This window comes from Varroa destructor, unplaced genomic scaffold (genome assembly GCF_002443255.2).
Source record: "Varroa destructor unplaced genomic scaffold, Vdes_3.0 BEIS01000002.1, whole genome shotgun sequence".
NCBI lineage: Eukaryota > Metazoa > Arthropoda > Arachnida > Mesostigmata > Varroidae > Varroa > Varroa destructor.
This window is the reverse complement of record NW_019211455.1, coordinates 59,829,149-59,853,975: the sequence shown is the minus strand read 5'-3', so window position 1 is coordinate 59,853,975 and position 24,827 is coordinate 59,829,149. Positions and strand designations below refer to the sequence as shown.

At 36.7% G+C, this 24,827-nt stretch overlaps 1 protein-coding gene across 4 annotated transcripts in view; it reads left to right on the top strand.

Annotated features, from left to right (window-relative positions):
• Positions 1 to 24,827, top strand: part of LOC111244823 (katanin p60 ATPase-containing subunit A-like 1) — a 26,857-nt gene extending 2,030 nt beyond the window's left edge. For 2 of the 4 annotated variants that reach the window (XM_022792291.2, XM_086980121.1), the window contains exons 2-11: positions 11,558 to 11,915; positions 12,206 to 12,326; positions 12,637 to 12,787; positions 17,077 to 17,311; positions 18,472 to 18,638; positions 21,289 to 21,480; positions 21,885 to 22,080; positions 22,495 to 22,630; positions 23,629 to 23,776; positions 23,964 to 24,827. In XM_022792291.2, coding sequence (XP_022648026.1) covers positions 11,721 to 11,915; positions 12,206 to 12,326; positions 12,637 to 12,787; positions 17,077 to 17,311; positions 18,472 to 18,638; positions 21,289 to 21,480; positions 21,885 to 22,080; positions 22,495 to 22,630; positions 23,629 to 23,776; positions 23,964 to 24,102 — 1,680 coding nt within the window. In that variant the 5' untranslated portion in view covers positions 11,558 to 11,720 and the 3' untranslated portion in view covers positions 24,103 to 24,827. Of the gene's footprint in view, positions 1 to 11,557; positions 11,916 to 12,205; positions 12,327 to 12,636; positions 12,788 to 17,076; positions 17,312 to 18,471; positions 18,639 to 21,288; positions 21,481 to 21,884; positions 22,081 to 22,494; positions 22,631 to 23,606; positions 23,777 to 23,963 lie in introns of all 4 variants that reach the window. The other 2 variants (XR_015321113.1, XM_022792292.2) reach the window with 2 other exon arrangements.

The window sequence follows — 24,827 nt, the reverse complement described above, 5'->3', positions numbered from 1 at the left end:
CAGTTGTTTTGACAAGGTTCTTGAATTAATTAAGTGTATGTGGTTTGAAGGTGATGTTGAAAAATAAGAAATAGCTTTTTTATCCTTTAAATTTTCAATTTATTCAATTAAAAAAGGTTTGGGTGTGTAGTTGGCTAGAAAATTATTGTCTCATTGTTGAATCTCCTGCAAGTACTTCTAAGCAGCATTTGGAAAACGATTCGATAAATTTCGGTTAATGATTGGGGTTTATCTTTACATGCAAAATACTACGTATGTTCAAAAGCAATGAAAAACTATATACATGTATTTTGGTGCCACTACTATATACAACTATATACAAACTATATACAAATTTGGTGCCAAGCCTCGTTGGTAAAACAAACGACCGTCTCTGGTTTAATACAAAAATAAATATGAACTTTTTGCTCTGCGTGGTTGATACTCAATTAGATGCTTAGACGACTGATACTCAGATCATCCCAAACGATAAAGAAAAAAGCGGATTATAATAAATTAAATTCGATTTGAGAAGTTTCTAAGAGGCACTGCCAAAAAGGTGTCAAAGGTTCATAATTAAATCTCTTGGACTGGGGAGTCGAAGCTAGCGAAATTGCTAAGGCTACGTCCATAATCAGCAACTTATCAGTTTAATGCGGTGCCATTTACATAGGAGTAATTAGATCATACATTTGTTAATTCCGCATAAACAGCTTGTTAATAGCTTAAATATAGACAGAAAGTATTCAAACATAATTCATATATATTCTTTTCTCCAATATAAACTAAGCTTGTCGTTGCCCATTTCTATCCAGTGCAATTTACCGTTTCGCTACAATTGATGAAAGCCTGCTGCGTGCGCTCAAAAGAGACAAATTGAGTAAAAAGCATACGGCGATTGTTTCTTAATATTTGATCCTCTTGACAAGTATGTTAGCGGTAGAGACATAAAAAGCAACTACTGTGCCGTTTTTTCAAACTCTAAAATACGCCATCAGAAATGATGCTCAAAATTATTAAGACGAAAATCGCCTCTTTCTCGTGTTTACGCAGTCTGTTTGGCAACCTGATGTCCGATATGATTAAATATCTACTTACGCAAACATCTTTCTACGTTTTTGCGCTAGCAATGATCTAATTCAGGGTTAACGTCTTCATGCAACTGGCCATGATATAAACATGGAGGCCATAAAAGGCAATAAAATGCTGGGGGACCGCTTCCTCTATTAATATGGGTGTTTATCTTTCAGAGAAAAATGATCACCCATTTTAATCTCCTAACAATATTTTAAAATATTCTAATATATTTTTTAATAATATTTTAAAATATTTTAATCTCCTGCAAATATGTCAAACAAAAAAGTGCTTGAGTTTTCAGCCTGTTTTCTATATACCTCTTGTAGTCAAAACAACTGAAAATCACCATTCTTTGGTGTTCCGTTTGTCCGTTTCTCCCTCTCATTGCGTTTTTAAAAAAAATCCCTTTAAATGTGTATTCCTAAGAGGACTGCAAAGATCAGATACTTATAATCTTGCGTTCTTTGTTCATTCCAAATTTATATTTTTTTTATATTTTTTTTTTTATATTTATATTTATATACATTTATATTTTAACGATCGTTGTCTTAAGCAAATACACTGCGTTTCGCGTTCTTCATGTGAATCTTTGAGTTGTTCCGGATGTTGACGGCTAGTATAACTTTTTGATTCAATATATTATGCGTTTATATGACTCTCATAATTTTCATGGAATTCCTATAAAACTATGGAGTCAGACGACGATGGTGCAAAACTACGCTGTGGTCGCTCGTTTTCTATGACCAGTGCAATTCTGAATCTACTTGTAACACCAATATAGTTATTGTGAATTCTGGTACATAGTCTGTTGTCTCGGTGGCGTAAGTCGCAAAATGGAACCGCAGTACGAAGTTCCAGGGACGGTCAAAAAAAGGCGATAGACTGTGTTGAGTGATGATAGCTGCAAATAATGTGGGCGTTCAGTAAAAATTCGTCTGCGAGTCTGTTTGTCTCTACGAGGCTTACCACTCAAGATTGCAACTGCAATCGCGATGCAGTGACAGTTGAAGACGAGTCAGTAAAGAACAAAGAAGGTTTCTGCAACACTTGTTCTCGGTTATTTCGGTTATGCTGGTGGCCAGTAACTCTGAACTAATTTACCAATCTTCCTCCTTGTAGTTTCCATTTTACCATGTTAGAGTTCCGATGAAATGTCACGTTCACTCACTGGATTGACTTTACATGTTTCACAAACCGAGTAAAGTTCGATTTATGTTTAGAGGCTGACATGCCAATTTTTTTTCCATACAGATGCTCATGTAAACATGTGCTTAAAGTAAATTAAAGCAATTGTGTTAAACATTGACTAGAGGAAAACTTTTTAGCGCTAATAGAAAACAATCAGGCCTTATTTGCATGGTTTCATCTCTTAAAATGTATTGTTATAAATGGTTTATTCAGGATTAGGTTTGATGAGCGCTTCGTAGTTTCTAGCTTCGTGTCTAAAATAAGAGGCATATTTAATTAGATTTTGGCGTTCTTTGAAGAACCACTGAATGTTTCTTTTCTACTTTAGAAGCAAGTAACAGTTGGCTAATAACATTCGCCTTTAAACAAACTAAACTGAGTTATACCTAAATATACGTTTCTAGTAAAAGTGGGTTCTTTTAAGTACTCGCTACTGATTTACCCAGTTTGCAAATGATTAAGAGATTAATGAACGAAGGCTGTTACCTTGATTAGAAACAAAGGAATAAATTAGTAGGAAGCGTTGTGGTTCCTGTTTGAGGCTTGAGGGCGATTGCTGTAAATTATCTAGAACTAATAAATATATATAAAGCCATATAGTAGTACTTCCCAATCGTAACAATGACTGAGAAAGCCTGGAAAGGTCCCGGCATAACGAACCGGCATACAATTAAACGTTTTGCACCACATGGACTTTATCACATCATATGCGCAACAGAACGTTTTCATTTGCCAGGGGGCAACAAGATGTGGCGCAATAGGTCCTAGATACGTCCTATGCGACGTAATGCGTTGCAGTACTACCGTAGTAGTAAATAAATAATCAGAGGGAATCAAAGAGGAATCCTGGATTCGTAGTAGCCTGATGAGGTGTGAATTCTTGACTTTGAGGACTTATGTCAAGCATGTACCTGTACGTGCAGCGATATCGCTATTCCATTTTGAGCAGTACACTCGTTATGTGAGGCACTTGTTCTTCAGTGTCAGCGTTAGAGCGGACGGAGGCCAAGAAGAGTTTAGAGGCGAGAATTGATTCACCCCGGCAGTGTAAACGAGAAGACAATTGCGGTAATCCACCATTAAAAAGCTTTTCACGTTACTGTTGGCATGGTTGCGATCTCTACGAAGGCAGGAAGCTTCACTACCTTTCATGTTGTGCGTGTGTGTCGTTTAGGCCCACCGCGTTCTTTAGTTATATTTTGGCTTCCGGTTTGTATCAAGCATCGCCTCTGGACCGCCCACCCTTGTTTGATAAAGCTGTTTGCGTCTCGAAGTTGTTCGTTTGGATGGCCACTTTTGCACAGTTTAGTTTTAGGCTAACTTTTACGTCGTTGATGACAGCGTTCGATAAACGGCATCTTTATAGACGACAAGACCCGGACGGGTTAGTGTGTAGGAAGAAATAGACGGATACTTCTAGGCGTGACTGCAACAAAGTAATGTTGGGCGGGGAACTGCCTGGGCTAGTTAACGTCATGCTCTTCTCCATTATCTCAGAGTTACCAATGGGAAGCGAAACAGCTGACTCATTCGGTTTTCTCTGATATACCCGTTCGGAGAGCCTTTCTTTGACCTCACGTGTCGCCCGACAACAATTCTTGTAAATATTGCTTTACTGCACAATAACACATCACAATATCCTACACCTAATAACATGAGATTCGCATTTCTATTTCGGATTTGTTTCAACATAATATATAAAATATATGTATTTATAAATATTTTTATTTTATGTGTGTGCTATACATACAGTAATAGCGGTTGCCACTCCCCGAAGTATATATTGCACATGTCTGTTGAAGCGCAACACATCACTTTACTCCTTATTGGTAAGCAGGAAGCGTACTATATTACAATGTGGGAGTATATGTATACCTAAATCTAGCATGTATTCCAAAGTTATGAAGGTATTGCCAGTAACCACTGTTTTCGGATTTGTTGGCTTTTTTCTAATTGTTTTTTCTTCCTATGGTATTTATTCTACTTTTGTTGATATGGAAATGATTTTCACCTATATCAAGCATTACTACAAAATAATGCTCTTGTTAGGCTTGTACGCTTCAATGATTTGTGTAAGCAAGCACAGGTACATCGTCCAGAAAATTATGTTAAATTTTGACCCCAACTTTTGGACGTGTAGGATTAAGGTATTTATTATGTATACTTGGTAGAAACAATATTTACCATCTTAGCTTTTAGGATTTACATATTTACCACGTATATTTGGGGCAATTTATTTCTACGTGTCGTTTGGGCCACGTTCTGTTCAGCAGCAACTTACTCCGGGACAGTTCTTGAGAAGCTCAGGCTACATATTTTTAATAAAACGTTCACGTCTTCTGCATTTGGTCACATTTGTTGTATAGCATATGTCAAGAATAAGGTTGGCAGTGCTCGAACTAACAGATTCTGGTTTTCTCAGCTAAATATTTAGTCGCCGAAGTCATCGCGTTCACATGTGAACGTATCATGCGGACAAAGAGATCAGGTAGCTTTATAAACCAGTTAAAAACGAGTTTTGGTTATAGCTAGTGAACCAGTGTTTACAATATTTAGACTATCTAAGAGATTTCGATAGAGATTTTGTAAGCTTTGCTCAGTATGCCGTACGTCATGAACGCGTTTAATAGTGTAGCAGACCTATATTTCAAACATTTTATTATTTATGATATAGAGTAGTTCGTGCTGCTATATTCGGAATAGAAAACATTTTTATAACATATAAGATGGGTGTAAAATTACGGCTGGGCGAGATGCAGCGTTACGAATAAAAGATTCGAGCTCGGAGAAAACTATGTTTACACTTGAAGTACGTGCTGTACGAACTATTTATCAACTAAAACATTCTAATTTTCTCTCTTGGATAGGGAGGCCGATGATTCATTGTGTTAGTAGAATTCTCTATTCACGAACCCTTGTTTCCGTCATCGCCTCTTCGGTGCTCTCACAATAGTTATTTTATCTCGTTTTCTGCACTTAGTGAAAAATATTTTATTTACACACTCACGTACAAAAACAGTCATTTTTTGTACTAAAATCAGACTTACTGTTCAAAGAAATCGAGCAAAACCAAGATTCTTGTAATTTAGATACTCACTCCACGACAACGATAGGCGTCCTTGCTGTCCTTCTTTAATGTAGAGTACAAAAAGTGCATAGTATGCAAAGAAATCAGATTAACGGTACGAAGTAACTCCGACACATACTCTCGATGATGCGATCTAGCAATACTTCTAAAACAAAGTCGAACGCATTAGACACATGTCTTTTTGGAGCGCGACTATGAATGATCGAGGATAGGTCACCTATTTGTCTCAAATGACTCCACTTAAAAATCTATTTTTACCCTTATAGCAATAGGTAAGTTGTAATTAAACGCTCACATAATTTGTTTACTTTTCGCATCGCACAGCACTTCCTAATTGTAGACATTGTTAGAGTATATAGCTCAGTTAGAAGTCATGCAAAATAAAAAGCTGGTGCGGATTTTAGTCCACCTATCATATTTGTATGGTAATTGCAATAATTAATCCTATAGTGATTTCGAAACATATATGTTTCGAAATATATATATATATATATATATATATATATATATATATGCCTATTCCTTTGTGTTAAGTTGCATGTCAAAATAACATTTATTGATCTGAACAATGATTCTTCATTAAATGTTTAAGGGAAATACACAGATTTGACTGGGTTGTCGAGAAACTTCATAAATTTGTGGGACGAACTAGCCGAAGTTTTTCTGCAATGCACAAGATGCAATATTGACAGTTATAATGTAGCTCGTGTTAATCGTTCGGTGCTGCAACAATGGGTAGTAGCGAAGCGTTGCTGTAGTAGCAGTAGCAGTTTGTGGTGGAGGTTTTGTGTGCTTCGCACATATCCAATAACCACAATAGCCTAATGTCGTGAGAACAGAAAATGTACCGAGTGTTCAATAATAAGTAAAAGGAGAGCAGGGTCAAGTTGGACTAAACAAGCGAAGTGTTTCTTTAGGCTGTCTTCGGACCCAACGTGACTTATGGTTGACATGATGCATCAAGACGTCAAGTAACAGTGCAGAGTGTTCGATAAATCTGCATGTTCATTACTCACAGCGATACATCCATCTTAGTTCACGTCATGCGCTATATATATATATTTCTCATCTCATGTTTCGTAATTTGCATGCCCGACAAGTGGGGTGTTATTGAGTCACTGCGCCTTGCAATAGTTGTGATTTTAAAATAGCGTAATCGTTGACAACAAATTAGTCAAACTTAGAAATTACTTATGCGGGTAGCAGTTGTCGCGTACAGGTGAAGCCAGTAAGAGGCGGCGATCTTATTTTATATATATATATATATGGCGCCTAAGCTCGCCGCGACAATGACATCGGATATTCGCTTAGACAGGATCATCATACTGGTTTCGACAATCTCACAAGTGTGTTTCACGCTTGACCTTCTTGCAAGATGTGTTGTATCTTTATGACCTTTTTATGTTCTCTGTTATACAAGGATTCATCAGTTTCCAGATGTTTTCTATCGCATAATAACATTGGATAGGCAGATTCCTGGACCACTCTTGAACCGTCAAACTTAGCGTAGGTAAATATTTGTTTGTCCCTGAAGTTCGCTCCGAATTTTGAAGCGGTTGAAGTTTTGGTGCCGCAAAAAAGTTGAGTGAAGCAAAAAGCAGTTGTTTTATATTTGTAGGGGTTGTCTTCCGATTTTGGCACCATGTTCTATTTGATTACATATTTCAGCTAACGTTCACAAGGCGCCAAAGATGGAGATCTCAAAAGTATATTTAAAATCAATTTTAAAAATTTGTTTCTGGAAGGCGCTAAATGTGACAAAAACTCGTGAGTAAATTTGTACATGGAACCGCTACTGTAACCGACTGTAGGTAGACTCTGTAAGCCGTCTTGCCGCAAGATGAGGCACATCCGAGACGATCCTCTGACTTTGAGGGCGCTGAAATGCTTATTGTAGTCGATCAGAACCTATATATGAGTCTTCGTTAATTAATTTACAATAATGTCACTCAGGCAGATTGTAATCAAAGTATGGGAGTGCCCTTTAAACAAGAGCTAGAACCGGACTTGATCCAAAGATGATCGCTGTGCCTTTGGTGGAATCGTCAAGTTCTGCTTTTCTATAAACTTTCCTCAAACGACCGGGTTTCCAGTTTTTTGAACAAAAAGTTTTCATTCAGAACAATGAAGCGAACTTATGGGACGAGCAAATTCTTCTGTAAGCAACGTGCCGTGTCACTTAAAGCTTTGACCTTTTCGAATACGTAGCTTCCGCCGTTGAGCTGTTAAATACAACCTATTATTATTGACAATCACCTCCCAATGAATTTATTCGATTCTGTTAGATGAAAGCTTCCAAAGCAGCAAACTGAGATCATTTGCCATATAAAAGCTCATCAGGCCATTTAATATTTAAGGTGGCGCTATTTCTATAACGTTTTTTATATCGATAAAGGGTGTTCTGCTTTTATTTTAGGGCCCTTCTATAAATAATCCGAGAAATACGTCCTTATCTAATACTCAGCTGTGCTGGTGTACTCCTTCATAATTCTGGGTTAAATGTTGTTTTTTTTCGCCGGCTTATGTCCATTGAAGTCACACTAGTTACCCATGTTAACGTTCATCTCATGAATGATCATGAAACTCGAATCGATCACTTGTTATGCGATAAAAAATGCAGTAAAAAAAAGGGAATCTGCAGGATTACCCTTTGGAATGGAACATGAGCTTATATTTAAAAAAGACATAGACCCTCAGTTCAGAAAAAGAGAGCTCACAATTTAAGCAGCGTCACTTTCTGCTATGTATTTATCTTTTTTGTAACTGGGCATTTAATTTTTTCTTGAACTGTACACGTGCGTATTATATAGAGTCATTTTTGCCGTTATCTTCTACTTAATAATACATTTTCTTAAGATGAAACATCAAGTGCGATTTTAACACCGCTTGAGACATTGTAAGCCATATTAGCTTAGTGCCATTGACAACAGGCGCATAACGCAGACGAAGTGAATATTTTATACTAATTAAGAAATTTCACTGCGTGGATTACAATTAAGAGATTATTGCAGATGGGTTAGCAGAAGTAGCGCAAAAAGGGCAAATATCATGAAGTCAGAGGAGATGGATATCGAGTGGCTTAACTGGCCGACCAAGCGGAACAAACTGTATCTTTCGGGTGATATAGCTCAACCTTAATGACCTTATGCGACGGAGACACGTTGCATTGTTTTCTCATTAGGTTACGTCGTAAACCCTTTTTGTGGTAGAATTTTAGTCGTGAAAGATTGGTAAGATGAAAATCAGTCTTAATGAATCTTAACCTTAATGAATCCTTAATGCAATTTCAAAAAGGTATTATCAACAGTTCTGATGTTAAGTATCTAAACAAATGTCCTATACTGCGTCTGCCCTGATTGTTCGTGAGTGGTAGGAAAGCATCCCTGAATCGGCATCAGTACACATTTTGTCTGGTAACTGAAATTCTTAGGTGTGCGATGTTACAAAATTTTGAGACCATAGGCTTCATAAGAGTTCTACAATAGTAACAATGACTTGGTGACAAGAAATAAAGAACAATTTATTTTTATTAATTAGGGGCCTGATATGAAATTCTTCTTTTAATATTTCGCATAAAGTTATATGACTAGGCTTTATACATTTGTAGTATCTGCGCCAATAACTTTTAAGGACTGCCTTTCGTTGCATAGGGAAAAATCAGAAAAGGTAATTTTTTGACCATTCCTAATATTTGGCATAAAAAAAATAGTAAAAGAATGGAAACAGAGTTTAAAGATACTGACGTTTCGAAATTATTATTTTTAAAACAATGCTTAAAAAAATGGGTACCTATTTCTATGTCTCCCACACACTACGGTCATCGGTCTTTAAGGAATATAAAAGTTCCGTATCACTTGATCGGATAGTTGAGATTAGAATCCGCACATTTTTTTGAATTTTTTGAACAACTTTTGAAAAATATATCTGTTTTATAACGTACAATTCATCTTTTATTTGCTAAATCTTTTGAGACAAATGAGAAAATGGTTACAAACTTAGCTTTTTAAATCATTTTAACGAGAGTCAATTTGTACATGTTTATTCTATATACATACATTAATGTAAAGCTTAATTTCTTATTAATGCTTGTATATCGTTTTACTCTAGAGTGGTTGATATTCATGGGGTTCGTATTTGCTTAAACAAACATTTGCTTAAATTTAAGAACTCTGTTTAATTTAAGAACATGTTTTAACACGGCCTGGGAGCAATTTCGACAAGACGTAGTGCTAGTATATCTCATTCGCTACGTAATTTTTAGTTAACCTCTTTTTTTATTAACAATTTATTATTAAGAATTTTTTATTGAATTATGCAGATCTGTCACATACAGTATACTTGGCATACATGCAAAACGAAATCCAAGGAACCAAAGATTTTATTATCTATTATTTTCATGTTTTATGCAAGTTTACTAATAAATACCTAGTCAAAGAAATTTCAAATGTATACTATTATTGTTTTAACTGCTCTCATTTTGTTTTATCAACAATAATGTAGTGATAGGTCCGCTGTAATATGGAAGCAAAACTCAAAGCATTCCTTTTTTTAGGTGGTTTCTGTACGTTATCGCGGCTTAAATCCTTAAACAAAGATCATCGTGATGGCAAAGTCATGCAAAATATATGTTAGCGAAGTTAAAATCGTGATTTAATTGGCTAGTTCGTAGCTAAATGCAACCCTTGTCAGTTCATCGCATTATTTATCGAGCACGCGGCAACACGTCGTCGATGCACATGCATACGCGTACAACCCGCCGCTGTAAATAAAACCCGCAAGTGGCGCAAATAATACTTTAAATTTATGTATGGCCACTCGAGGACAACATGATATTTTTAAGCAATTTCAGTCTTCCAGTTGCCGTTTGTCGAGGTTTTTCGTCGAAGTAGCAGAATTCTGTTATGTGTATTTTGAAGATTATTGAGCAGAAATAAGCTATTGTTTTTTTACAAACCCTCCTGTTCGTGGATGAACATTGTATGCTAAAGTCGCTCAAAATTTATTCCTCTTTTTGGGATTTCTGCTAAATACCGGCGTATAGATTACAAGACTTGCTAAATGATTATGGCATGACATACGTAACCTTAGAACTTACTTAAAATACGCAGGTTTTGCTTTGTCTTGGTCACCCGCTTGCTTTTGTTTTTTGAAACGATGCCAGACAGTTTGTGTTTCATGCGACATTACAGACGTGATCTTTATATCAACAATTTTGAAATGAAATCTTAGCCGGTACGAGTATAATCTAAGCCAGGACACAGATAGAACGTATTTACTCTATGTGTATTCCTACTATTCCGACGACATCTTATAATTCTTAAACTCGAAGGGTAACTGGAATGCGAAACAAGAAACGATTCTGGGGCCAATAAAAATTAGGTGTATTAAGGAATCACTTTGAATAAGTGATAAGTAATTTAATCACATATCTCATTTGATATTCTAAGTCAAGCAAAGGTTTACTATGACTCTAATGACGTTTGCGATTTTTCACGCGAAAACTCTAAAGGGAAAATACTTGTTTAAAACGGTTTGACGGGAGAAATATAACCGCATACACCCATTAATAAGAATGCATTGGCCTCAAGTCTTGAACAATATGAATAAAATGGCGTATGGTTGCTTTTGCGTACGATGAAGGAAGTATTCAGTGTAATGAAAAAAGGGATTACGTGGGATGAAATTTAAATTATTTATTCAAATAACTTTAACACAAAGCTAACGCAGTATGCACTAGTACCAACTTTGTTCAGTTGGCTCTTTAATGTAGTTGGTAATTATTATATTTACACAATCCTATTCATTTAAGCCTGCGCCAGACCAACAATCTAATTACGTACATTGATGTCCACCGTCTAAATGGTGTATAAAATACACCCGGTTGTTAATATATTATTGAGGTTTTCAAACCTATTTAATTTTGATTAATTGCAAATAGTTCGTCCTTTTACTTTTTTTCTAAAAAGATATGATCTTTGAAGTTATTCTGTCGTAAATGCCATTTTAACATTCAGTTCAAATTCGACTATTTTCATCTTTCTCTAAAATTAACTAAAGGTGGACTTGTTTTTACTGCGTTTGCAGTAGTAAATTCCGCGAACCCCATTAAGTTCTTCAATCAGGACACTGGAGAGACTGCGAGAGCGAAATAAGCTACGCAATATGTAAATTAACTACATGCAAAATCTTGGAAATTTTAACTAGTTATACTTGCTTCTGCGTCAGTTGGATAGTACGGTGCGCAAGCCTTGCAAACGGAAGACATCAGTGAGGTAAAGCAAAAAGGTGACGTACTGCAAAACGTCGTGCACTTCATTCTGGATTTGGCGCGACTGAAGGTGTGTATTATCGAGTCTATAGTTATTGTGGCGTGCGGGCGGAAACGGCAATGCTGGAGAGAATGACGCCAAATTTCTCGTCAATCGTCGAGAATGTCCAAATGGCTCGTGAATTGGCACTGTTGGGCAACTATGAAAGTGCAGTGGTATATTATGAAGGAGTCATGCAAAGCGTACAGGGGGTGCTGCGAGGCATTTCACAAGACAGCGTTAATGATGGACACCGTTTGGAAGCATGGAAAACGGTAATTTTCCTAATATATATGGTGTGATATACAACGATTACACTGCGGAGTAATATCAGGTCAAGCTAGTATTTAGCTTGAAGATATATATACCTTCAATCCCTTAGACATACGAATCGCATTATCTTTGTATCAAAGGCTTCAAAACAAAGAATGGCTGGTCTTTGATTTGACACGGTATTTTATTTATTTCATGAAGGCCAAAAATATATCTCTACCTTGGGTACTGATTAGGGTAGCTTTAGGCTTTATATCTTAATGGCTTTGTTGATGTGCATTTTGTGTGACAGATTCTTCATCAGATGAGTACAGAGTACAATCAATTGAAGGAAGTAGTTTCTACGCTGTCTGGCTTCAAAAACGAACCTGATCTTCGCGTGGCCGTTTCTGGGATGAATAAAATGAATAACGGTGAGTTTCAGAATTGCCGCATAGCCTTCTGCTGCCGCAATTTACTCATTCCGTCAGATAATTATTCCAGTCTCATGACATATAACCTCACACTGCATTCCTGGATCGCGGTTCCTTTTTAGATCGTCATTGCGATCGGCAATTTCTTGCTTTTACATATAAAAATTGTCTCATTGTCAACATTTGGAGAACGTTAGTAGTAAACATTGAACGACTCTCCTGTTTGACCAAATTTTAAAATGCTTATTGTATTCACAAATTTGTATTTAGAATGCGAATAATTAAGATTATTGTTCATTACTTTTTGTAGGTGCTGGTAGCGCTTTAACCCATTTGCCTCACGCCTGGACACTTGGCCCATCGGGGGAGATGCACCCTATTACGATGGGAAGTCACGGAGACCTAATGATGCAACAACAATCCCACGACCCCGATGTTTGGGGACCGCCGCCAGAAGACAGGTGAGTCCTTAAAATTGTTATAACAAAGATCGATTTTATGTGAAAAGCCGTTTGCAACATTTTAAGAGGTCACAAGATAGATATTTGGGAGAAAAGGTTATTATTTATTATATGCCTTACCTTAAATACGTGAATGTCAAGTTTGAATAGGCTTATGAGGTACAAATAAGATCTTTATTCGCTCGCTTACATATATATTCTCACATTTTTTCTCTTCTCAAATAAAATTTTATTCACATCTTGATATAACAGCATTAGTATAAGAATTAATGAATGAGGATTACTAATACGGTGGCTAGTTAAGCTATGAAAGCTCTGAGCCGTTGAGAAAAGCCCGTGATATGAAATTCAGGCATTGTGTACAGCAACAGATGACATTTGAATTATAACAACTAAGTTTATAATAAAGGAGATGAGGGGACTGATCATTAACGCATAATGGTAGAATTAAAATGACTTTTAGCAATAATGCCTATCATATAATTTATTGTAACGCTGGTTTCGAACCATGCGTTCTTTGTTTATACATTTGAACAAACTAAAGGTAATTGTGCGCTTTCACCAGGCGGAATCATTAGATCAGTGACACATAGCAAAAAGTATACTTAATGTTTACAAAAAATAGTTCTAGGATTCTCGTTTAAGTAAGTTGGATTTTCATAATCGAAATGATGGAGTGCTTCCACATTAATGGCATTTTCTACCCGACACAAGCAAAGGGCGTAGGCATTGTCTCTAAGAAAAGCTTCATGTGCTATTGTACTTCGTTCTTTGTATGTGCTTTATGAATGATTGCCTGGTGAGCATCAGCGTTGATCTGAAGTAGGTGAAGGAACCGATATACATAATTTTTTGTATCGTTTACTATTAGCGCGTAGAATGAATTTTTCATTGCAAAGCGTCATTACCTGTATCTGTTAATATTCGCCATAATTGCGAACACGCTTTTTTAACAGTTCGAGACCTGTCGAATGTAGTGCGTGTTACTGGAAGTGATAAGATAAATGATATAGAAAAGAACATACACATCGGTATGATTTTAAAATTTTTTTTTCTAGACGACTAAGCACTGTTGAAAAGGGGCTTCCGAAATTACCCTTAGGCTTGCGTCATTCAAGGTAATTAGATTCTTCAAAAGTATATTTTATAACAGGTTAAAACACGCTTCAACACAAGGGAGCAGGCCAGAATGATAACTACAAACGGACTTGAGGCTATATTGAATACGAAACAAAGACCCATCAAGATTTACAGATACTGCACCGTTCTGCTAAAGACATGGTCAGATTCTTCCAAAAGTATCACACCTGTTGTGAAATTGGAGTGACATGTCCAAAACCTTTACTGTTTTTCTAAGATGAAACATACAAATTCAAGGTTTAATAACAAGCAGTGCGTGAAGAGATGTGTGGAGAGCTTGTAACGATGAATTTACTTTGCTGTCTTTCGCGTATTTGAAGTATCCCTGGAATTGGTATTACAGAAAGAAGGACTGATTGTTATTTCTGAACCCTCTCGTTCCTCGTATAATCATCAAGTTGAACCATTTAGCACAATATAGTAAAAATAATTTTTTGCAAGCATTTATTCCAAAAAGTTTGCATTTGAGACTTTATAATTTTCACCACAACTCTTGTAATTTGAAGGCACGAATGAATACAACCGATACAACCTATAAAACCGATTAAAAGAACTGTCAAACGAAGTACTATTTAAACCATCGTAATACATTAAAAATGTTGAATTGAAGTGCCCCATAGGCAGGACAAGCCATACCCATGTTGAGTCGCACACAGTGATAAAATTTTGCTTGGAACTCCGTTTTTTAAGCTCTTATTTATTCATTATCCCTACTTACCTACTCGTTATTTATCAATATACACCGGTTTAATAAGTTACAGGGTTACAATAAAGGAGAATAATTATGGTCACATGAACAGATGAGTTAACCAGACAACGAGATATTATCATTCTATCATTGCAAATATTCCTGAACCCATAGTCATAGGCCAATGTACAGGTTTCAAGCGAGTGTTACATTGTAAAAATAGAATGGTCAAAAATAAAGAAGACCATTGCATCGATTAAACCATAACTGCATATGCATTCCATAGTTTATTACAGTCATGAAATCAGTTCATATCTATGTAGACTTCGTCACGGTGGGTATCATGTTCTTCATGCCCCTCATGTATAGCTGCTTCTAGCAAAGCCGTATGGCCTCCTAGTAATCGCTTTTCGCCCGGGAACGTACGGGGATCCCGTTTCTCTTTGCAGCAGCTGTTTTTATCATTCGTACATACGACGGCAGCAACTGCTGCTACTGCTGTTCATTCTATGGGTTAATTAAGATCACTATTCAGCTCCCAGCGCCATTTGATGCAATATGAATACGATCCCATTAAAATTCAATCTGTGCGACGCACATTCTTTGCTGTATTTTAACGCTCTTTTTTGTTTTTGTTTTCTGCATATTTGCATTTTTCTAGGCGCGCATACACATGCATACGGGTGTCTCTTTAGAATAATTCTTTTAAATCGTTGAAAGCACTCGCTTAACTCAGCCCTTCATTCGTCGAATAGATTAATCCATTAGCTTGCACTCAGTTCGTAAAAAAAACACGAAATACATATATGTAGTATTTGTAAAGTAACAAATGGGCTGACTCATATTTGTTGAGCAAAAAAATAATTACCATATGGATATGTGGCTAGCGAAACATATGGTATACTATACTAATCTTTTTAGAATAATGTAATAAACTTAAAAATGTAAAAAACCTTCACGCGCTTTCAGGGTGTGTGCATATAGAGCGTAGCTCTATGCATACAATGTCGTAAACAATTCCTCAAAACTTAGTTATTTGTTATTAATATTTGGTTAGATCGTACCAAGTCAAATTGGGGTACATACAAAAAGCCTTTAGAAAATATATCAAATTGTATATTTAGAGAACCAAATGTGTCACGAAATATATGTATACCAAAATACTGAGTTCTAGCAACAATAACTTTTAATAAAAATAAATATTACAAAAAGTCATTAGGTTTTATTTAAATTTAGCTGATTTACCATACACTTATTACGACGTTTTCACAGCTTTCCTGAAATGAGGTGTTCCTTATCGGAATCATAGACGAGTGTAGAATAGCCCCCTTAGAGGACACTGAGAAGTGGCCATTTTTGCAACCTTTTGCTTTCCAAATGAACAGAACCTCCATTATTAATGTACAACTTTTTTGTGTTATTAAATTTGAGTAGTGTGCTTTACAAGTACTCGCAAATGGGTTTTTTTTTCTCTATGTGTGCACTTCAAAGGAACATTAACATATCAAATAAATACTTTGATTTCGCAGAAATAACTTTATTGTGGCGTGCTTTTTTTCGCTTTTTGGGCGCTTTTCTCCGTTCCTTTCATTTCTGTACTTATATTTTTAACAATCTTCCGTACTTGAGTATGGCAGAACAGGACCGATTTAGTTTCTTACTGCGTCATATTCTCAGATTTATTTGAGGCCGCGGATCAAACAGCAAAGTTAAGAGTGATCTCAGTTGCCCGACAGTTGGAGTCCTCAGACCCCCTATTGAACCAAACGTTCTTGAACTATTGATTCTTTTCAGTTTAATAGCATTACCTCAGAGCTTGACCTAGTCGGCACGTCAGCGAAGTCACTATCATGCTGAAGACACTAGCCTTTTTCCAAAACTGTTTAACATTTTGTAGTTAGTAAGTCGTTACATGCTTGGAAAAAATCCCGAGTCGCACTTCACTTAGCAGGTGGTAGAGACAAGTTTCCAATACGTTTCAACCCCTCACGGGATAGTAAGATCGCTTTCTAAGTCATGCAGTTAAGGTAACGAATGATTGATCGTCGTTGTTTTTTTTGTGGCTGTGACCACAGTGCATGATTAACGCAATATGATACAGAAGAAGGTGTGCGCCCTCGCAACGATTCTTTGCTATCGTTTTTGATACTCGCTAATGTAAATCTCTCGCACACATTTTAGAATAACGACGTATTTTGTTGTCACAGCTACTTCATGCCAAACCTGGCGTAACACCTGCCCTATCACTGGGAGAAAATGTGATGCTTAAGTCTTGCATGGGTTCATACTGTTTTTCTTAGAGCGCTACAGTTAATGTTTCTTCCACCAACATCTAACAATGTAATTATATCACTGGCAACTATTTAATATGAATAAGCTCGCTAAATCAGATTCGTTCATCCTTTATTGACTTTTTGTCTTCACATTTACGTTGTTGCACGTTGGGCTGAACAAACTTTAGCCGTCCGCTGCGACAAACCGCTCGTTCGACAAATCGCCGCTCCGATGCACGGAGCAATCGCCAGCCAACTTCACGGCGGGGTTCAGTGAGCAAGGACGTTTCCGGAGGTGCGGGCGGTAGTCGTGGAGGTGGAACAAATGCGCATCGGGGCGCGGGCCAAAGTGGCGCACTGCGAGCGCGAGGCGGAACTGCAGGACAACAGCACGATAATTCCCGAAGGGCTAAGGATGACAAAGTCAGTAAAAAAAAACTTTTTATAAACAAGGCGACCCGAGCAATAGCTTTACTTTTATTTTATGCATAGTTTACTAATACCACATAAGTGGTTTAGCTTAGTTTTGCAATCTGTCTATATTGATCCAAAAATACTCTGATTTTCGACAATATGCTAGACAGGGCAATACTTTAGATTTACGGTGTATATATGTGTTTAAGTCCAATGTATATAAGTAAATACCTTAGCACTTCCTGTGTGTGATACGTGCTCCTAGGCCTAGGATGTCCTGGAAGGATTGATATTTTAGAATCATTGTTTTATATTTTGGTCTGCATCTTTCTATATTTGTATATATTTGTTCTTGAGACATGGACTATGTTGCTAGAAATATTTAAATTGACGGAATGCATGTTAGAATAAAAACTTACATATGTTGAATACGAATAGGTAATAATTTTTTATGTCTCATTAGGAAGCTCATATGTTGGACTAATATCAAGATGATTGTCTATGTTTACTGTCTTAATCAAAATTGTGTTTTAATGTTTCGAAATAAAAATTTCGAAATAAATAATAGAAAAGCAGCAAATTGATAGCTGACACATATGGAGAAACGTGTATTCTACCAAACGTTGTCGGAGATTGAATAGGTGAAGTACCATCATTCTTATAATTTCCCATTTATTAAAAAACTGACTAGATCTACAAGTTATTACACAATACACCTAGCTAGAATCTCAGAATAAAGATGATTTTTAGATCCACTTCTGTAGCAAGTCAAAAATAATCTTTTATATTTTAGTTCTAGTCACTTTCGCAGAAAACTTTTAAGCGACATAGACATTTACTACTTCCAAAGCTACCTAAATCGCGTTCGGTCCACCTTCAAATATGAAATTGTGAGTATATTTAGGAAAAACGTAACACGACGCGTGTCGCCAACGAAACCAATGTTTTCGTCAATATCACACACCATCCACCTTAGGCACACTATATTTAGTGTAAAGTAAATTAATGTCGTATACGTGTAAGTATTCATTTTTTGCCACGTTTCAAAAACATGTAGTTGTATTACTACACAAATTAGTTACTATAATTCAAGCTATTGCCTACGTAATATCTCTTATTGGAGTTGGTATTGTTGACTAAGTTGCCTCGTTTTCTTATGTCTGTCCTAGAGCGGCGGTGGTAAGGAAAGTGGTGCAGGAAGCGGTGTAGAAGAGGAGAAACGATTTGAATGTGCCAATATGGACCAAGAGCTCGTGGATATGCTCGAGCGCGATATTCTGCTGAAGAATCTCAATGTACGATGGGCAGATATAGCAGATCTTGAGGAGGCTAAGAAGTGAGTATCTCAATGACTAAAGGTAAAATAGAGACTGCAAAGTGGACTAGCTCATCCTATATGTACAACATAGTCATGAGCAAATATTAACTGAGATATAAGCGTGTCTATAATATAAGAGCTACATTTCATGAAAGCTAGAATCTCAAACCTAAATTGAAAAAACTTAACAATGCCCATACTTATTAACAAATAAAGATACAAAAAAAAAACAAAAATATTGCAAAGCAACTTGCTTAGTTATTCAAATGTGAAAATAAGGAATTCATTTAAGTTACAAATGCGGGACATAAACGTTTCAAAAAAGGCAATACCGGTAACAAAGATTTTAATATATAATATATAACAAAGGTTTAGAGTATAAGTGCAGATTTAGTTTTTAGAAAAATATGAATATGAAATTTTATCATTCTACCCATTTTGTCAATCTAAATCAATGTAACTCCATCTGTTGGCGTTGTATTAAATGTCAAGTGGAATGGCGCTGTTAGCGGCGCGCTTTGACAATATGTCAGTTTTATGCTGGCGTGGGTTCAATCCTCAATAAAGGCCGAAGTGGTTTTTCGTATAAAAAAGTTTTTTGCTTATTACCCCGAGTATATCCCAATGTGCATAAGGAGCATAACCGTGCAAAGAGTACCGATTTTTTACGTATGGAACCATGCTTGCATGGTATTGACAGCCTTAATCAGCGGATGTAACCATTGCAATAAACAACGCACCTTACACGTCTTCTCGTCTGTAAAGGGCAAAGGCATCATAGGTTCGTATCTCACTGATGTGATAGACCAGATATCTAATAATCAATTAAAAAAAGCATGGCATATAGCAGTTTATATCGGAGGCTTTTTGCGGGTTTTGGCGACGTACTGAACTGGGCCTAGCTATGCCATAGAATTCCCTCTTGGATGACTCCCGTAGTAATACCTCGCGGTTCAGATGTGCAGTGATTCAATACATGGAGAACAAAGGCTGTGCGTCAACCGCGGGTCTCTTGGATATGCTTTAAAGCCTTATAATAAGCCTCATAAGCCTTTTTAACTATCATATTGAATTCACTAGATTTAAAACAAAATGTGCGCATAGTCCACATAACCTTGATGTCCTTTGTTTCGCTACAGTTATTACAACAGCCAACATTATTGTAATGGGTATGATAATTATTGATTCTTGATTTATTCAAGAATCAATAATTGTCATTTTGCGGGCGCGTCACTGAGCAATATCAAATAATATTTTCTGAAAGCTGTGGTACGGTGTCATTTATATACAGTGTGAACATATTTTATAAATCAGCTGTATTAACTTGCCTTCTGAACGAGTTTCCTAAACCAAGCTATCTTTTAGTTGGGTCGTGGAGAAGAGGGCGAGGATAATCTTTTAGGCATGATTTTTAAACGCTAATACATTTGTGTTGCATATGAAAAAAATAAACAATTTTTACATAAAAAAAGCGGGAGGCATTTAAACCACCTTAGCCGATACTTTCAGAACCACGATAAGGTTCGCTCGTGTTGAATGTATCGTATTTAGTTGAGTATGGTTCTCCGAAAAGCTTCATTGCCTTAATGGCCTAGTATGAGAAATTCCATGAAGCGTTGTTGCCTACCTCGTCGTTCTCCTATTATGTTGGTTGATGGCCAGTGGACTAACGAAGCTTACCTACCGACCGGTCGAGTGCTTGGGGCGCGATTCACCTGCGAACTATCGCGTGGCAAATATGGAAGGAGTATGAGAGAGCGGTTTAGTCTAAGATGCTGGTGCATACATTTAGCCGGGTCAAAATAAGATGTAACATTGGACAAAGCATTGAGAGAGGAAACAGTTGGGAGGTAAATACTTCAGTAGAATAAGGATCAAGTGTAATAATATTATTACTTCATAAGGAAGCACTTACGGCCACATGGTAAATTGTCAGCAATGAGTGTCTCGGTTAGTCTAGATACATGGGTCAGTAGGTGCGGGGAGGTCGTTTATTAAAGGACGACACCCGGTGCTTTCGCGCCTGAGCAAACAGCGGTATGTGGTTAGAAACATTCATGCTGCGCTGGAAGCGCTTTAAGCCCGCTGGTTGTTTCCTTGTAGTAAAGACACGCTAGTAGTATTTTTTGTGTAGGTGGTCACATGTAAAAAGCATTTGAATTGTATGTATTTGCTTCCAGCAATGCATCATTGTAGTATTAAGCAAAGTGTAAAGGTTGATATAATAATTAGGTGACTAATCTATTTGTAATGTATCAGTGATTTTAAAAGCATCTTCGCCAATAGACGGTGCTCGTGAATATTATGGTTACTTGTAATTAAGTATATAGTTTCTAGTTAATTCATACGAAACAAATCCGAGGGTCGTTTTTCGACACAGTATTGGTAACCGATTTTGGCAAACAGGGAACCATATTTCTTTCACTCCATGTTTTTCTAAGTGCAGGCTTTTTGTTGGCTTTAGCGGACAACGTTTGTTTGGCGTCAAGAGCACTGTTAGCGTGTCCTTAGGCTTGGCTTTCATATATCTTTGGTATTAAGCACATTCGGACTTAAAGCAATCAGGGCACTGCAAAAATTAATAAGTAATAATGTTAGATAAGATAAAAGCACTAATTGGCGTTTTGCACCGTTTTATATCTCCACACTGTAATGATTTTTCACACAGGTTACTCGAAGAGGCGGTGGTACTTCCTTTACTTGTACCCCATTTTTTCACGGGCATCCGGCGGCCCTGGAAGGGTGTGCTTATGGTAGGCCCACCAGGTACTGGAAAAACTATGCTAGCCAAAGCGGTGGCCACTGAGTGTAAGACTACCTTCTTTAATGTATCCAGCTCTACGCTAACATCTAAATATCGGTACGGAATTAGAGTAAACAAAGCCTATTATTATAAAAGTTTCCTTTAATTCAACAAGATTATGTATGTGATTTGGTATATATTCATAGGTCAGATTATGAAATAAGAAGTATGAGTACCGGAAAGAGTTATGCAGTTAGTTATGATCTAACACTGATGTTTTGTAGGCATTTAGTAGGATAACCTCAGTTGTGAATGTTTTAAAATTTCTGGATAATTAGGTTACACATGAACAAAGTTTAAATTACACTGCTTGTGCATAGTAGTAAAAACTTAGCGCACATCAGGATATTTCTGCTGAGCGCTAAGTTCATGAGCTCGTCTATACTTATTGACGCATATTCAGAAGAGCTATTACATGGCCATGTTAGCCTTGACCTACCAACCTTTATTGCATTTTTTAGTGGAGAAAGTGAGAAACTCGTACGACTGTTGTTCGAAATGGCCCGTTTTTATGCTCCGTCAACCATCTTCATCGATGAAATCGACTCATTATGCTCGCGCAGAGGAAGCGAGAGCGAACATGAAGCCTCACGAAGAGTAAAAAGTGAATTACTTATACAGATGGACGGAGTCACAAACGGCGATGACCCAACCAAAGTAGGCATCCAGTTAATTATTCGTGATGTAGTAGAGAGTCACAATAAAGCGAAGGCCTGTCAAGCTTTTTCATTAGAAGTACTAAAGTAAGAAGTACGGAGTTAGTTTTTACTTACCCTCTCAGAGCCATGCATTACCTTTCCTAGCAGAATATCTGATTTTTTTTTAATTGATAACCATTTCTCATTGGTGTTAGCAGTTTTTGTAAATATGAAGTCTTCAACAATGCCGTATCTTACACCAAAGATTCCCCGAGACACCTAAATATGATAACCTGAGGCCGCATTTATTCCCCTTTAAGGAAGGTGCAAATTACGCACAGTACATTTATCTTTCTGCCTTCTTATACGTTTGTACATACATTTTTGTGGTACCATATCAAGTTTTATATTACTAATGGGGTGATGAATTTAGGTGGTTATGGTCTTAGCAGCTACAAACTTCCCTTGGGACATTGATGAGGCCCTCCGCAGAAGGTTGGAAAAGAGGATCTACATTCCACTTCCGAATGAGGTGGGAAGGCAAGCACTACTTGAGATAAACCTTCGTGGTAAGTGATCAAGTAGAACTTATCACTCGATATGTAATCGAATAAAGATCCCAGAACATTGACAGAAGGAGAAGTACATCCACTGTACTGTGTAAAAAAACATTTTGTTCAATTGAAAACTGAGATTAAGATTGACTCTCAGATACATATTGAAAAGAGTATAGGTAGGCAAGTAAATAGCATTAAACACTTTGTACAACTGTATTATCTACTTCACACACAGTACTTTAAACACAGTTAATAAACATAGTTTTTTGCCGGAAGATTAGACTGCGTAATAAAATACAAAAATATGGTTTAATTTTGCACAAAAACGATAGCTTCTGATGAAGTAACAAATCCCTAAACACTATTTCAATCTTCCTCACCTAACTAAAAGATAAAGAAGTTAATAACCAACTTTATTATTAAGCCATCAAGTTCAATGATTGGTGCTAGTCAGGTGCCTTCACGAACATTAACCTGACCACTTAGGCTTCCATGTCTGGTAACGTTAGTAATAAGCATTAAGGGTAAAATCATTGACTTAAGCTACATATTAGCTACAAATCTATAATTATTTTGTAGTTATTAGGACATTAAAAATAATACATATTAGATTGAAATCGCCATTTTTCTTATATAATAAAAATTACTGTATGATTGAGTGTCTAATCAATGCCCTTCACGAAATTTTAGATTGTATACTAAATAAGTTTTTAAAATGCTAGAAGTAATATAGGCTTCGAAGTAAATATGTCAAAGATTATCTTAAATGAATATAAAATTTCAAACTACAAAATCGTCATGAAATTAGACTACAGTGTAATCTATTATTGAATTTGACAGAATTATTGAATAAATATGGCACTATACAGAATTATTGAATAAATATGACAGGACTATATGTGCAGTAGGAATACAGAAGTTTGAGCTCTATTGAGTATGTCGTCTTGTTACAAGCATTACCGGACGCAATGTGAGAGTCAAAGGAAAGGGCTTTCGTATTGCTTTTTTAGGAGTGGAGCAGGCTGCAGACTTGGACCTTAGCTGGGTAGCGAGTCGCTTAAATGGGTACTCGGGTGCAGATATCACTAACGTTTGCAGGGACGCCTCTATGATGTCAATGCGAAGAAGGATTTCTGGACTCACTCCAGATCAAATCCGGTGGGTGATCGTGCTTATTGAAGATATAAAGTAAAAGAGTAATTTATGTTTTACTGTTTTTCTAGACTTTACGGTTTCTTACTGTTGTTTAGGACCGGAGCGGTCTGACTTGGATAACTTTATGGATATTAAAAGATATGGCAACATCTTAAGATTTTTAAAAATATGTTTTTGTTCTCTTCCACAGAGCTCTGTCTAAAGAGGAATTGGAAATGCCGGTGAGCCTAAACGACTTCGAGGAAGCAATCCGAAAAGTGAACAAATCTGTATCTAAAGAAGACCTCGAAAAATATGAGAGATGGATGAATGAGTACGGGTCAATGTAATTGGTGATAGATACACAATAATCTTTATCTAGGTCGGTTATGGGCAAGCTAGATTTCTATAACAATTTTTCCTAATACAGGTCAAAGCTGGAAACTGAAGGAGTGCAAGTATTATAGGCTCTGAGATTTGCGACAAGAATACAGCCAAAAGTTGACTATTTCGAATGGCCAATAAACCAAGGTCCCGACGCCTGTGATTACAAGTTAATGTACTTCCCAGCCACGCCCTCACACCCAATTCAGAATTTCAGTTTTTAAATACTAAAGAGCCATTCAGTATAAGCCAATATGTGTGGTTTATACCTATTACACTTAACGGTTTTGTGTAATTATTGAAGCTTGTCGAAGTGTACTGCCACACTAGCAGATAATACGATACATTCTATAATTCTGCAATTTGTAGCACATACATACAAAGGTCGAGCGCAACTAATAAATTGCACCCTACGATTTAGTGGCTCGGACAAAATAGAAATTAATTTAATTCAGTAAATATATAAGCTTCACCTATTAGAAGTTCTGGCAAAGATAGACGTTTTGTGAAATCCTCTTGAGTTAACTAAAGGAACAATTCGAGTATTATTTAGACAAATATTCCAATGGACTCGTATGAGTTTGCTAAATGGTAATTAGTTTGGTTGATCCAGGTATGACTGTCACGCATTAATGAAATGTGACAACTGTTAAACTGCAAATAAAACTATCATATTGCGAGGTCTACGAAA